The 16,407-nt window shown below is 40.5% G+C and overlaps 1 protein-coding gene across 1 annotated transcript in view; it reads left to right on the top strand.

Moving 5' to 3' along the window:
- The window catches only part of LOC122549475 (chloride channel protein C-like), a 124,148-nt gene extending 108,382 nt beyond the window's left edge, over positions 1-15,766 (top strand). Inside the window, exons 15-16 of the mRNA XM_043689335.1 lie at positions 7,449-7,541; positions 14,916-15,766. Coding sequence (XP_043545270.1) covers positions 7,449-7,541; positions 14,916-15,134 — 312 coding nt within the window. The 3' untranslated portion in view covers positions 15,135-15,766. The remainder of the gene's footprint in view (positions 1-7,448; positions 7,542-14,915) is intronic.
- Positions 15,767-16,407: the final 641 nt, after the last annotated feature.

Raw genomic sequence — 16,407 nt, forward strand, 5'->3', positions numbered from 1 at the left:
TCATTTCCATTTAAATGCTTCCTATTCATAAAACCATAAACATGCCTTTTAAATATTATAGTTGTACCGGCCTCCATCACTTCTTGCAGCTTGTTCCATAAATGCACCACCTTCCACGTGAAAAATTTACCCCTCAGGGCTTTTTTAAGTCTTTCCCTTCTCACCTTAAACCTATGCCATCTCATTCTGGACTCCCCCAACCTAGGAAAAAGACCTTGGCTGTTCACCCTCTCCATGCCATCCATGATTTTATAAACCGCTAGAAGGTCACTCCTCAGCCTCTGATGTTCCTGGGGAAAAAAGCCACGGCTTATTCACTTCGAATTCCACATTTCTATTTAATCCTGATAACCTCAGATTTTTTGTTGGACAACAGAAACAATCTACCTACACCTTTAAAAATATTCAATGATCCTGCCTCCATTTCCTTCCAAAGTAGGGAATTCCAAAGTTGCACAAACCTCTGAGAGAAAAACATTCTCCTCACTGCTGTTCTAAAAGGGTGGCCGCTAATCTTAAAACAATACATTGGTTCTGGACTCACCCACAAGAGGAAACCATTATTTCTACATTCATTTTATCAAATCTGTACAGGATCTTGTATAATTCCTGGGTGAATCTGTAGATCACATGCATTATTTTTACTTTAGAGGGTTCGAAAGTTTTTGGAGCATGTTTCAGCAAATATGTTGAAGTCCTTAAATTACATACATTTCAGTATTTCTCTTACTTGTTCCTGTTCTCGGTGAAATGGAACTTGCCATTTCTGTTTGCGCAGGAGAAGTTCATGCATTGGACTGCTGGACTGTATAATGGAAAGAATGATGGGCAGAGTAAACATGTCATTCTTTAATGCTGGCTGTTGATTCAGAACAGGGGCGTAATTGGAAAGTAAACCTGTGTCCTCTCTCAATGTTACTGTACACATAGAAAATATTCATTGATCTTTGGAAACAATAGTTCACTTGAATGCTTCCTTAGCCAGCCACTTAATTTTGTTTGATTTTTAAGCTATCTTGTAGCAATTTCCTGTCTTGCAGAAATGGCTTTTTATGCCATTTGGAATTTGTAAGGTTCAAAACTATCTCCAGTTCAGCAGGCAATATTTCACCCTAGATCTTACCTATGAGTTGTCTTTTGGTTTGTGTTTTCATTGAAGTAAATAAAGAAACAGTACCATTGCCTCATGCTGCCAGACCTACCAAATGTCAACTGCAGTTGGAAATAATGCCACCAATTCATTGCACTAACCAAGTGTCAAAGATTAGATTCCTTACAGTGTGGAAACAGGCCATTTGGCCCAACAGGTCCACACAAACTTTCTGAAGAGTAACCCAACCACACCCATTTCCTGGCATTTACACCCTGACTAATGCACCAAACACTATGGGAAATTTAGCATGGCCAATTTACCTTAGCTGCACATCTTTGGACTGTGGGAGGAAACTGGAGCATGCGGAGGAAACTCATGCCCACACAGGGAGAATGTGCAAACTCCACGCAGGCAGTCACCTGAGGCTGGAATTGAACCCAGGCCCCTGGCACCATGAGGCAGCAGTGCTAACCACTGAGCCAATGTGCCACCTGAAGGTAGGATAGTATTGGACCCAAGGATGAAAAGGTAACAGAGGGGATGCTGCTTTTCTGTCAGAAGAGTCAAGCCTGGCTTTAATGCAGTGCAACAATCTGTCAATGATGTGGAAGTAAGCAACTCGCTGGTGAACATAGGCAGCTGGCATTGGTCCTGGGGAAGGTGGGTGAAGCAACAAAATTCCTTTGATGTATTGAAGTAAAGTTAAAATCTTTGAAACAGATGATTTTGATGGGGTTTGACAGGATAGTTACTAAGAGATTGCCACTTTTGGTTGAAGAATTTAGAGTACATATATATCTTAAGTTAGAGGGTCATCATTCAGGACTGAGATAAGGAGACATTTCTTTACTCAAACACCTGTGACTCTTTTTAGAATTCTCTACCCCAGAAGATTGTGGTTGTGCAATCATTGAATATACTTAAGGCTGAGATATAGAGATTTTTGGTTTCTCGAGGATTCAAATGATATGTGGAGCAATGAGAAAGTGGAATGATGGCCAAGGATTAGTCATAATCTAGTGAATAATGGATCAGCCTCTGGCATCATTTGGCCTACTCCTGCTCTTACGTTAACTTCATATGGCATTGATGTGATATAGTAAATATCTACTTTATAGAATTAGATACAATGTACAGTACAGAAACATACCATTTAGTTCAACTAGCCTTTGTTCTTCACAAGCCTCCTCCCATTCCGGCTGTCTAACCCAGACTTTTGAACATACCTCAGCATCTCTTGCTTGCACATATTTGTCTAATTTCATTTTGAAAGCATCAACAGTCATTCCCCTGTAATGTTCCTGAGAAACCCCATGTATGATGCAATTTGAGAGTTCAGAGCTCGTTAAAATGGTTAAAACTATTGCACATGCTTCAATTTGGTCTGCAAATGTTAATTTTTGTTATCTATTTTTTGGTATCGATAAATAAATTTGTAATTTCATGGAAACAGAGGACTTAGAGTCATAGAGATGTACAGCATGGAAACAGACCCTTCGGTTCAACCCGTCCATGCCGACCAGATATCCCAACCCAATCTAGTCCCACCTGCCAGCACCCGGCCCATATCTCTCCAAACCCTTGCTATTCATATACCCATCCAAATGCCTCTTACATGTCGCAATTGTACCAGCCTCCACCACTTCCTCTGGCAACTCATTCCATACACGTACCACCCTCTGTGTGAAAATGTTGCCCCTTAGGTCTCTTTTATATCTTTCTCCTCTCACCATAAACCTATGCCCTCTAGTTCTGGACTCCCCAATCCCTGGGAAAAGACTTTGCCTATTTACCCTATCCATGCCCCTCATAATTTTGTAAACCTCTATAAGGTCACCCCTCAGCCTCCGACGGTCCAGGGAAACCAGCCCCAGCCTGTTCAGCCTCTCCCTGTAGCTCAAATCCTCCAACCCTGGCAACATCCTTGTAAATCTTTTCTGAACACTTTCAAGTTTCACAACATCTTTCCGATAGGAAGGAGACCAGAATTGCACGCAATATTCCAACAGTGGCCTAACCAATGTCCTGTACAGTCGCAACATGACCCCCCAACTCCTGTTATCAATACTCTGACCAATAAAAGAAAGCATACTAAATTCTTTCTTCACTATCCTATCTACCTGCGACTCCACTTTCAAGGAGCTATCAACCTGCACTCCAAGGTCTCTTTGTTCAGCAACATTCCCCAGCACCTTACCATTAAGTATATAAGTCTTGCTAAGATTTGCTTTCTCAAAATGCAGCATCTTGCATTTATCTGAATTAAACTCCATCTGCTACTTCTCAGCCCATTGGCCCATCTGGTCCAGATCCTGTTGTAATCTGAGGTAACCTTCTTCGCTGTCCACTGCTCCTCCAATTTTGGTGTCATCTGCAAACTTACTAACCTCTTAGGCTCACATCCAAATCATTTATGTAAATGACAAAAAGTAGAGGACTCAGCAACGATCCTTGAAGCACTCCACTGGTCACAGGCCTCCAGTCTAAAAAACAACCCTCCACCACCACCTTCTGTCTTCTACCTTTGAGCCAGTTCTGTATCCAAGTGGCTAGTTCTCCCTGTATTCCATGAGATCTAACCTTGCTAATCAGTCTCCTATGGGGAACCTTGTTGTTCTCCTTACTGAAGTCCATATAGATCACATCTACGCAAATTACCTCAACCACTTCCTATGGTCGTGAGTTCCACATTCTACCCAGTTTTTGATATAAAAGTGTTGACTGTAATGGTAGCAAATGGTTTAGCATTGCATTGGCTGGACCCAACAAAGCACAAATGGCTCCTCACCTGTTCATTAAAGCTACTTACTATTTCATGACCATCCTGGTCTGTAATACAAATTCCAGTTTCTTTGTTACAAAGTGTTTTCTTAAATCTCTCTTTCCTTTCTTCTCCACCATCCCTTCAAAGAACAAAATTTGTGGAATTCTTTGCCTCTAAGATTAAGAGGATTGTTCAGCTGCCTCTTTTTCCCCTTCCCTTAACTCACAGACCCAAACTTCTATGCCCTAACCCTAAACCTATATATTCCTTCAGTCATGATTTGGAGATGCTGGTGTTGGACTGGGGTGTACAAAAGTTAAAAATCACACAACACCGCGTTAGAGTTTATTTGGAAGGACTAGCTTTCGGAGCACTGCACCTTCATCAGGTGGTTGTGGAGAATTACTTTGTAGACACTGAATTTGTAGCAAAACCTTTGCTATAAATTCTGTGTCTTGCAATCTTATTCTCCACAAACACTTGATGAAGACGTGGTGCTCCAAAAGCTGGTGCTTCAAAACTATAACCTGGTGTTGTGTGATTTTTAACTACATTCCTCTAGCTTCTCCTTTCATTCCTCTTAACCTCTCAGCTCTTCTTGACAGAAGAATCCAAAAGACCCACTTGTGCTCCCTCTAAATAAAAATGGAAAGAACTAAGAATGCTGTAAATCAGAAACAAAAACAGAAATTGTTGGAAAAGTAAGTTCTGAGGAAAGGTAACTCAATCCAAAACATTAATTCTGCTGTCTCCCCGCAAATGCTGTCAGACCTGCTCTCTCTATCCTAGTCTCACTAAGCAGCTGACCACCCTCCTTTCTTTTCTGGTCCAATATTAGCTGATGTCACTGATGCTTTCTTTCTTGATGTAAAGCTTCCTCACTCCTTGAAATTTGTCATCATCACTCACTCCTTGAAAATCTAAACCTCGACCCTCTCAGTCCTTGCAAATTATACCACTAACACCAACATCATTTCCTCTCTAGAAACATATTATTAATTCTCTCGAAATCCGTGCCAATCTTTTCAGGGGTTCTGTGATTTAATCCTTCCAATCAGATTTTACCACTAGGCACAGTGTTGTTTCACTATTATCAAAGAGACAAATGACATTCCATGTGATTTTGTCAAAGGCAAACTCTCCCATCTGACTCATCATGACCTGCCTAAAGCCTTTGACACCATCCTTCTCCATTTCTTCTTTACTGCCATCCAATTGGGTGAGAACGCTTTCACTTGATTCCCTTCCTATCTATTTGTTATAATTAGTGAATCAAGGGCTCCTGTGTGCAGTGGTAGTGTCCCTACCTCAGGGTCAGAAGACTCACCTGCCCAGAGGTTGGTCATAACTTCTTTGAATGGTTAATTAGAAGTATATATAAGCAGTGAATTAACTTTGTGGCTTCTCTTCCTGCTTCTGTGCCATTAGCTTTGGTGCTCCCCAGTGATCTATGCTGGGCCCCCTTTTATTGCTCATCCATGTGCCGCTTTTCAGTGGCACAATTTAAACATGCATGACTTGATTTTTGCAGAGTTGGGAAGAGTCCACAGACCTTCCATCCCCATCTTCTTCACAATCAATATTTGCCAGTGTGGGAAAGATGGCATTCACACAGGAATGAATCCCGGACTCAATAGAGCCATTTGAACTCAGTGCTGAATTAAAACATGATTTGGAGATGCCGATGTTGGACTGGGGTGTACAAAGTTAAAAATCCCCCTATCCCAGACACGCACACCCTCCCACACTCACATATGCACCCCCTCACAGACTTGTCACTCTACACTCACTACACACACATATACACCCTCTCTCACACTCTCAGCCCCCAACCCAGACAGAGACACACACATATATTTTGTGAGGTGAATTTGTACTTGCAGAGTTACATTGTGCTTTGCTCAAAAACTGCATGAATTCATGTAAAACTCTGTTATCTCACTTTTTAGATTAGAATCAATCTAAACATCATGGCATAGGCAGAGAACACAGGGGGCTAACACCTTCAACATATTGTCTAGCTATCACCCATTGTTACAGCTAACCTGAGAAAGCAACTTTTAAAAAAAGGTTTTGTGACTTACACATGAAAGAAATGAAATTATCATGGTATTCGAACAGACGAAAGACTCAACAGACAATCAAGGTATTTTTCAATGTTACATCGCATTGTAAATTTTTGCTATAAATTCTGTGCCTTGGAATTGTGTCCTCCGCTATCACCTGATGAAGGAGTGGCACCCGAAAGCTAGTGTGCTTCCAATTAAACTTGTTGGACTATAACCTGGTGTTGTGTGATTTTTAACTTTGAATTAAAACAGATTGCATTTGGCTATTGCAAGGCTAGTATGTGACTCATATATTCATGTAATAGAAATAAATGCTGTTGAAAGGCAGAAAGAGTCAGTATAATGATCTTGTTTTAAAGTTTCTAAATGCTCTGCGCATTAAAGTTTAAAAAAAGAAAAGGCTGTAATTGTCAGTAAGAGTTAAGAAAACTCTCTGGTGAGCAGCTTTTGTTTTTTAGCTGGGAAGTTTCAATCGAGTGTTTTGGTTGACTTAGTACTTGCTTGCCCTTGGTCCAACCTCCCACCACAGTCCCTCCACTCCCCTACACCCCTGAGTGAAAATCATTCTTTTGGGATACATTTCACTTTATGCTTTATGCTACCATCTTGGTAGCTAATATTCAGCCCACGGTATCAACACTGATTCTATGTCACCACACTCTCTCTCAATTATTCCACTGTCTCTAAATGATCAGACTGCTTGTCTGTCACCTATACTGGATGAGCAGAATATGTCTCCAGCTAAATGTTGGGCAGCCCAAAGACATTTCCTCTGCCATATACTTTGCTTCTGGGCACTGATTCTACCCCTCTCCATGCAAACATCTGATATCAAGCCATGTTCACTCATTAAGTGTGATCTTGAGATAGCTGACACAATCATTCCATCATGAGGACATCTATTTCCACGCATGACATCACTTGAATCTGTTCCTACCCCAACATTTTTGAAACCATTATTTCTCTTTTTGTTATTTCTAGACTTAACAATTTCAATCCACGTCTGGCTGACCTTTCATCACTCACTCTCCTTAATTTGAAACTATCCAAAGTTCAGCTACTCAATGTCCTAATTTGCACCAAGTCCACTCAACAATCACTCCTATGCTCACTGACGTTGTATACATTCCTAATTAGCGAAAGAACTGTTTTGAAATTCCCGTCCTTGGTTGCCATCAATGGCCTCACCTATCCTATCTCTGCAACTTTCTCCATCCCTACTACCTTCCAATACTTTTGCATTCATCTAATTCTGACCTCTTGATCATCCCCAATTACAATGACTGCACTGTTGGCAGATGGGCCATTGGTCGCTCAGACTCTAAGTTCTGTCATTCCCTTTTACAATCATTCTGGCTTTCCAGCTCTCTTTCCAGTCTAAGGATATCTCTGAAAGCTGATCTCTTTAGACATATCCTAAATAATATCAAAATTTGTTTGGTAACAATCATGCGAAGTGTGTTGGGATGTTTTATTATGTTAAAGGATGCATAACCAGCTGTTGTTGTTATTTTATTAATAGATGTCTGCCAAGCTGATAAACTCAACTAAGATGAATCTTCTCCTGAATGAGTACAGAACTGACAATCGTTATAAGGACTACTATGTCAATTTGGTAAGCCAACTGTACAAAGATCTGTCAGTATGCAGACTTTAGATATTTTCTAATCAACCTGTTCAGAGATATTATTACACATCTCTGAAGCAGGAGGACCTCCTGGCTTAGAGGTAGGGGTACTGTGCCACAAGAGCCCTGCTGTGTTGACTCTGTGCTGTCATTTACTTCGGTTTTTTGCATTATCAGCAAGATTTTATATAGCAGTAACTGAATTAGGTGTCTAATATTTTCCAATCTCTTAATGGTGAAGCAAAGTTTACCTTTATATGGGTACTTCCTATATAAGAATGTCTTGCATGCCAAGATCCAAACTTTTAGTTTATAAGGAAAATCCTGCAGGAACACTGCACTTGCATGTAGTAAATTCTTGTATATTCCAGAATAATTGCATGCGTCAACTTTTAGCAGTCTGCTTTATGATTGCTAAGCAATTCTTATAGTATTACCCATACATGTTCTCTGAAAAGTCTACATCCTGCTCCTTGAATCTTCTCTGTAATCTTTGGAGTTTATAAAATTCACTGAGCATTATGTGATTTCCCTTCTAATTTCTGAATTCTTTGGGTGCAATTTCTCCCTCCCCAGAGAAAAGGAAGTAATGGGGTCAGTTGGCCCAGGAGAGAAACTTTGCGCACCTCAGCATTAAATTACAGAGCAAGAAGGTCCACTGAGAACTTTCTCAACTCGACAGCAATTAAAGCCCTGAAGTTCCAAATAATCATTGTGCTACATTATAACAAATTCTATTATAAACAAATCATGCGACAAATTAACCACACAAATTCCTTAGCTCACCATCTTCCCAAGCTGGCAAAGTTTCTGACTGGGAAAACATGGAGATCTGCCTTCTGGGTTAGGGGAGATTTCAATTGCCAAACTCTGGAGAAAATTGGAGGAGTGGACGAAGGGGCAAGAGGTAGTCCCTGAAAACTGTGGACAGCCCTACCCTGACTCCAAACACCCTGACCATGCCATATCCCCATGACTCCCACACTGTGACAGGAAGAAGAAACATTTACCTTCTCGCTGCTGGTTCCATTAAGGGTTAGGCTTCAACCAGTGGACTTAGCCAGAAGCAGGTCAGCTCTGATGAGCTGAGTTGTCAATGGTAAGGCCTGTATTGTTTTTAGTTTCTGAGCTGATTGCTGGGCAATCAGGTGAAGTATCTTGTTGGTTGGGATGGGATGTTAGCTACTACCCAATACCCTTGCCCCGATACCTTTAAAGAAAAAGAATGAGAACATTCTTCTAAATCCAAAAGGGTTTAATATTTTTACATCCCTTTGGTCATTCTTTCATTCTAAGGTTGTGATTTAACCCTTCACTAGAATAATCACTCCATCTGTCTACACCTTCCATTCTCCATGTTTCACTCTCTCTCTCTCTCCTGAAAATATTACAGCTATGAATATTAAATGCAATAGATGCATTGTCATTGGAATCACTTCTGGGGCAGAGTGACCTGTACAAGAGATACCGGAACTCGAGGGGGATCAATATCCTGGTGGGGAGATTTGTTAGATTTACTTAGGAGAGTTTAAATTATTCTGGCAGGGGGGTGGGACCCAAGATAGCAGTGAAACAAAAGAGAAGATTGAGGCTAATACAGAAGTTAGAGAGCAAGTTAAATAGACAGGCAAGCAAGAGCACAGCAAGGAATGAGGGAAGATTTATGAATTACAGTTATAATTGCATTTATTTCAATAAAGAGGCCTAACAGGTAAGGCAGGTGAACCTAGGGCATGGTTGGGAACATGGGACTGGGATATCATAGCTATTATAGAAACATGGCTGAGGGCGGACAGAACTGGCAGCTCAATGTTCTAGGATACAAATGCTATTGGAAGGATAGAAGGGGAAGCAAGGGGGGGGGGGGGGTGGGGGTGGTGGTGGGGGGATGGTATTAGGGATAACATCACGGCAGTAATTAGGATATTCCTGAGGGATCATCCAGTGAAGCTATATGGGAGGAACTGAGATATAAAAAGGGGGTGGTCACTTTGATGGGGTTGTTTTACAGGCTCCCCAATAGTCAGCAGGAAATTGAGGAGCAAATATGTAAGGTGATTGCAAATAGCTGTAAGAATAATAGAGTTGTAATAGTAGGAGATTTTAACTTTCCAAACATAGACTGAGACTGCCATTGTGTTAAGGACATGGATGGGGGATAATTTACTAAGTGTGTTGAGGAAAACTTTCTCAATCACATGACCCTACTAGAGTAGCATGAAAACTTGACCTCCTCTTGGGAAATAAGTCAGAGCAAGTGACTGAGGTGTTAGTGGGGCAGCACTTTGGGACCAGAAACCATAATTCCATTAGTTTTAAAATAGTTTTAAAATAAAACGTAAAAGGAACGCTCTGGTCAACAAGTTAAAGTTCAAAATTGGGACAAGACTAACTTTGACAATGTTAGACAATCAAAAGTTGGTTAAGGAAGGCTCTTCACAGGTAAAGGGATGTCTGGCAAATGGAAAGCTTTCAAGAGCGAGATAATGAGTTCAGGGCCAGCATGTTCCTGTGTGAAGGGCAAGGCTGGCAGGATAGGGAACACTGAATAACTAGAGATATTGAAGCTCTGGTCAAGGAAAAGAAGGAAGCATATGTCAGGTATAAGCTGCTGGGATCAAATGAGTCCCTTGAGTATAAGGGGTTTAGGAATAAACTTAAGAGGAAAGCTAGGGAACTCAGGAAATAAATAATTATATCTTGAAACGAGTCCACATTACAGAAGAGGAAGTGTTGGAGATCTTAAAACACAAAGGTAGATAAATCCCCAAGATCTGATCAAGTGTATTCAGGTAGGAAGATGGGAAAGAATCAGCAGGCCTCCTTGCTTGAGATATTGGTGGGCGGCACGGTGGCACAGTGGTTAGCACTGCTGCCTCACAGCGCCAGAGACCCGGGTTCAATTCCCGCCTCAGGCGACTGACTGTGTGGAGTTTGCACGTTCTCCCCGTGTCTGCGTGGGTTTCCTCCGGGTGCTCCGGTTTCCTCCCACAGTCCAAAGATGTGCAGGGTCAGGTGAATTAGCGAAGCTAAATTGCCCGTATTGTTCGGTAAGGGGTAAATGTAGGGGTATGGGTGGGTTTCGCTTCGGCGGGTCGGTGTGGACTTGTTGGGCCGAAGGGCCTGTTTCCACACTGTAATGTAATCTAATCTAATCTAATGTAATCTAATCTAATATTGGCATCATTGATAGCCATGGGAGAGGTGCCGGGAGACTGGAGGGTTGTGCCACTACTTAAGAAAGGCTGCAATGAAAAGCCAGGGAACTATAAACCAGTGAGCCTAACATCAGTGGGGGATAAGTGGTTGCAGAGGATTCTGAGAGACAGGATCTACAGAATTTGGAAATGCAAGGACTGATTAGAAATCGTCAACATGGCTTTGTGCGTGGGAAATCATGTGTTACAAATTTGATCAAATTTTTTGATGAAGTGACCAAGAAGATAGATGAAGGCAGAGTGGTATTCACTGTCTACGTAGACTTTAACAAGACCGTCAACAAGGCTCCACATGATAGACTGATTATCAAGATCACATGGGATTCAGAAAGATTGGATACATGATTGTCTTGAAGGTGAGAGGCAGAGAGTAGTGGTAAAGGGTTGTTGTTCAGTCTGGAGGCCTGTGACCAGTGGTGTGCGGCAAGGATTGGTGCTGGGTCCACTGTTGTAATTGATATAAATGTTTTGGTTGAGAGTATCGGAGGCATGGTTGGTAAGTCTGTGGGCAACACAAAATTGGTGGTGTTGTGTACAGCAAGAAGGTTAACTAAGAGTACAAGGGGATCTTGATCAACTGGGCCAGTGGGTCAAATAATGTGAGATGGAGGTTAATTCAGATAAATGAAAGGTGTTGCATTTTGCTGAGACAAACTAGGACATGATTTACACTGTTAATGGTATGGCCCTAGGGAATGTTTTTGAACAGAGAGACCCTAGGGGTGCATGTAAATAGTTCCTTGAAAATTGTGTCACAGGTAGACAGGGTGGTGAAGAAAGCATTTGGCACGCTTGCTTCATTGGACAGAGCATTGAGTACAGAGTTAGGATGTCATATTACAGCTGTACAAGACATTGGTAAGGCCACTTACAGTGTACTGCGTACAATTCTGGTTGTTCTGCTACAGGAAGAATGTTATTAAACTGGAAAGGTTGCAAAAAATTTAATTACCAAGACTGAAAGGTATGGGTTATAAGGAGAGGTTGGATAGACTGGAGCTTTCTTCCCTGGAATGTAGGAAGCTGAGGGATGACCTTATTGAGATTTATAAAACCATGAGGGGCATGAATAGGGTGAATGGCTAGGATCCTTTTCCCAGGGGAGGGGAGTCCAAGACTAGCAGGCATAGGTTTAAGATGAGAGGGGAAAGATTTAAAAAGAACTTAAGGGGCAACATTTTTACACAGAGGATATGTATAAATGGAATGAGTTGCCAGAGGAAGAGGTAGCGGTGGGTACAATTACCACATTTAAAAGGCATTTGGACAGGTACATGCATAGGAAAGACTTAGAGGTTATAGGCCAAATGCATGCAGGCAAATCAAACTAGTTCAGTTTTGGAAACCTGGTCAGTATAGACAATTTGGGCCAAAGGCCTATTTCCATGCTGTATGCCTCTATGACTTGATAACTGCATGAAATGCATTTCTCACCAAGGTCAGTTTTCTTTTGTTCATTCACTGGATGTTGATGTTGATGGCTTGGCCAGCATTTAATTCCATTCATATATGGGCGGCACGCTGCTGCCTCACAGCGCCTGAGACCCGGGTTCAATTCCCGCCTCAGGCGACTGACTGTGTGGAGTTTGCACGTTCTCCCTGTGTCTGCGTGGGTTTCCTCCGGGTGCTCCGGTTTCCTCCCACAGTCCAAAGATGTGCAGGTCAGGTGAATTGGCCATGCTAAATTGCCCGTAGTGTTAGGTAAGGGGTAAATGTCGGGGTATGGGTGAGTTGCGCTTCGGCGGGGCGGTGTGGACTTGTTGGGCCGAAGGGCCTGTTTCCACACTGTAATCTAATGTAATTGTCCTGGAGCAATGATGATGAACTACTTTCTTGAACTGCTCAGTCCATAAGTATAGGTACTGTTAGGAAAGGACTTCCAGGATTTTGACACAGTGAAGGGCCAGCAGCATTGCTCCAAGGCAGGGGAACTTGCAGGTGGGGATATTCCCATTTATCTGTTGTACTTGTTGTTTTAGGGGCATGGGTTTGGAAAGTGGTTTCTAAGGAGTCTTGGTGAATTGCTGCCATGCATCTTATAGATTGCACAGTAGTAGCTCTCTGTACATCAGTGGTGAAAGGAGTACATATGGAAGTTGCTAGACAGCTGCCAATTAAGTGGGTTGCTGTGTTCTGGATGGAATTAATCTTTTCAAGTGTTTTTGGAGTTGCATTCATCCAGACAAATGGGGAGATATTCCATCACAGTCCAACTTATGCCATGCTGATGGTGGACTGGCTTTGAGGAGTCAGGAGATAAGTTATTTGCCATAAAATTTCTTGTAGCCACAGTATTTATATGGCTTGTCCAGTTCAGTTTCTAGAAAATAGTGATCCACAGGATGTTGTTAATGGGGTGGTATTCATTGATAGTAACACCATTGAATGTCAAAGGTTGGGTTCTGTTTTGTTGAAGACAGATATTGCCCAACATAAATGTTACTTAACACTCCTCAGTCTGAGCTGAACATTATTCATGTCTTTCTGTATTTGGTTAAAAGTCACATGACACTCATTCTAAGTGATTAGAGACTTAACAGCCATCTATGTTTGTCTAATACATCGCATCAGTTGCATGACATTTTGATATTTTACTTATAAATTCTGGGTCCAATGTATCCTGCTCCACTAGCTCCCTGATGAAAGAGCAGTGCTCGAAGTTTGTACGGTATTGTGTGATTTTTAACTTTGTCCACCCCCGTCCAACACCAGCACTCCACATCATTTCTGCATTTGGAATGGACTTTGTCAATATCTGAGGATTCGCAAAAGGTGCTGATCATTTCGATTTATTTTCTTTCTTCAGCTTATCCCCTTAAATGCATTTCTGCTTTTCATTTCAATTGTTTTATATGATTGTAAGCTCCACATTCTAACTGCTTACTAGTTAAAGATGCTTCTCCTGATTTCACTATTGGATTTTTTAATGACAGTATTATATTTCTGGCCAATTGCTTTTCCGTGGCCTACAAATGGAAGCATCTTTTCCATGTTTCCGATCAAAATTCTTCACAAATTTGAGACCATGAATAGGTCATCAGTCAGTCTTCACCCCATCGAGACTAATCATTCTGGTAGATGTAGCCCCTTAGTTTTGTTTTGTAGACTATAAGAAATACGACCAACTATAGGCTGTTCAGCCCCTCAAGCCTTCTCTGCCATTCAGTAGGATCATGGCTGATCCAATACTTTTCGTGTACACTTTCCTGCTCTTTCCACATAACTCTTGATTCCCCTACACATTAAGAATCTTTCACAGCTGTCTGTGGCAAAGAGTTTCAAAGACGCTCAACCCTCTGAGAGAAGAATTCCTCCTCATCTTGGTCTTAAATTGGTGTCTCTTAAGTCTTAGGTGATGCCTTCTGGTCCCAGAGTGTCCCATGATGGGAAATATCTTCTCAGTACTTCCCCTTAAGAACTCTACATGTTTCAATGAGATCATCTCTCATTCTTCTAAATTTCAATGAACAGAGTTTAACTTTTGCTTGTAAGAAAATGCTTCCATATCGATGATTATCCTAGTGAACCTTCTTTAAACTGCCTCCAATGATATTATATATTTTATTTAAGGGGACCAAACTGCTTACAGTATTCCAGGTATGATCTCACCAGCATTTTATACAAATGCAGTAAAGACTTCCCTCCTCTTACACTCTAATCCTTTTGAAATAAAGGCCAACATTTAATTTGCCTTCCTAATTATCTGCTTTATCTGTGTGCCAGATTTGTGTTTTGTGCACAAGTACCCCTTCTTGTAAATTCTACGAAATTGTGAGTCCAGTGTCATTATGACCATTTTAGTGATGTGGAAGTCAGGATTGTGCATGGTCAGAGGATATGGGATTTTTTTTTATAGATTGATATTCAATCATCATTCAATATTTTTTCTGACACTGTACTTTGTTTAAGTATGATGACTTTGATACATTTGTTTTGATATCAGCTACACAAAAATTACATTCTGATGTTAAACAAGTGCTTTCAGAATACCACCAACTATAAAGAGATTATTTTTCAATATGTTAACTTCTTAAATTTAATGTATGTAGGCTAAGCATATGTTGTTTGTTGTTAACTGTTAGTGGTCAGTCTTCATTAACTCTTTTATCTATACAATTCTCTTACCTGTCTCTGTTATCTTTAGAAACCACATATCAACCAATCAGCAATGACAGTCCATGCTAATTTTTCTCTTCAACGAACTTACATCATTTTTCGAACACTGGGACTTCGACACTTGACCGTTGTTGACTTGAGAAATCGTGTCCTTGGCATCATTACACGAAAAGATCTGATGCCATTCCGCCTTGAAGAGAAACTACTTCAATCTGAGAATTTGGAATCAGACAATGGTAGAAGATAAAAATGTTCTGATGGAAATCTTTACATATTACTGTTTCTGTGTAAATCACAAAGGCTGTTTAAGACAGGAAAGGAATTCTAAATGTGTAGAATTGTTCTTGATACATTGTCTATATAACATCCTCACAACTTCCAATTTCTGCTTTTTAAAATTTTGCTTTGTCATAGTCTTCACTTTCAGGGTTTCTCCAAACAGCTTTTTTAATATCCCTTTTGAATAGCAATTTATTAGGGTGATGTTATATACGGAGATTATCTTCAGAAGATGTTCTCCAGCAGGGGATATCTCTTAACCAGCCTTGTAAAGAACTATGGTAAATTTCCCATGAGCTTGTGTTTTTCACAAATGATTGCAATTCCATGTTTTGAGAATTGTTGTACAAATTTATGGGGTAAATAGTTAAGAATGCTTTAGTGAAGAAAATGATTTAACTTAGGAATATTTTGCCTCAATTACCCAGCAATCATGAATGTTTTAGTTTGACCTTTTCTTTCCAATTTATCAAATTGGCATGTTTCTATGATGTAAACAATATAATGCAAAACCTATGCGAAATGGTAGATCTTCTAATCTATTATTCATAATCTGAAATATATTTTACAACCTGGGTGCTATGGACCATAAATGTTAAATACATAATTAATACCATTCTATCTATACATTACAATTAGCTTTGCTATTTTACATTAACTTTTATGAATTTGTTTCTAGTTGTTGATAAATTATGAAAATTGAAAGTAATATGAAATTGTACTTAATGTATTTTCCCATTAAAAATTGAGAAATTAATATAAATTAAAGCACGACCATAAAAACTTCAGATGACTGATACTTAAGGGAGTTTGTGCTGGCTTTTGGAGAATAATTAGTTTGGAGACATTTATGCATATTACTTAAATTATTATTTGTTTTGAAATATTTGTGTGTAGTATATTCCTGGAAAAGCAGTGTCCCAGTAACCTTGGTCTTTGATGAGGAGAAAGGATGGCAAGAGAAGTTGGACATGGCTGTTAGCAAGTGACAGCTCACTTAAGTTAATTATTGCCAAAGGCCTCTGGCTGTACTGGTGCCATCCCAGTTCCTCACTATCTTTAATGTCATCTCTGTCATCTTTATCTCACTGTTGGAGATTTTGACTCAGTGGCGAGTCTGGTTGCCATCCCTGCTACAAAGCAAATTCAGGTAGCAAATTCAGCAAGTCTCAAGAGTATGGCTTGGCTGCATTGGAGGACCACTTGCAATCTTTTCCATAGAGTAGAAACTTGGTTTGTAC

Source organism: Chiloscyllium plagiosum, chromosome 4 (assembly GCF_004010195.1).
Source record: "Chiloscyllium plagiosum isolate BGI_BamShark_2017 chromosome 4, ASM401019v2, whole genome shotgun sequence".
Taxonomy (NCBI): Eukaryota; Metazoa; Chordata; class Chondrichthyes; order Orectolobiformes; family Hemiscylliidae; genus Chiloscyllium; species Chiloscyllium plagiosum.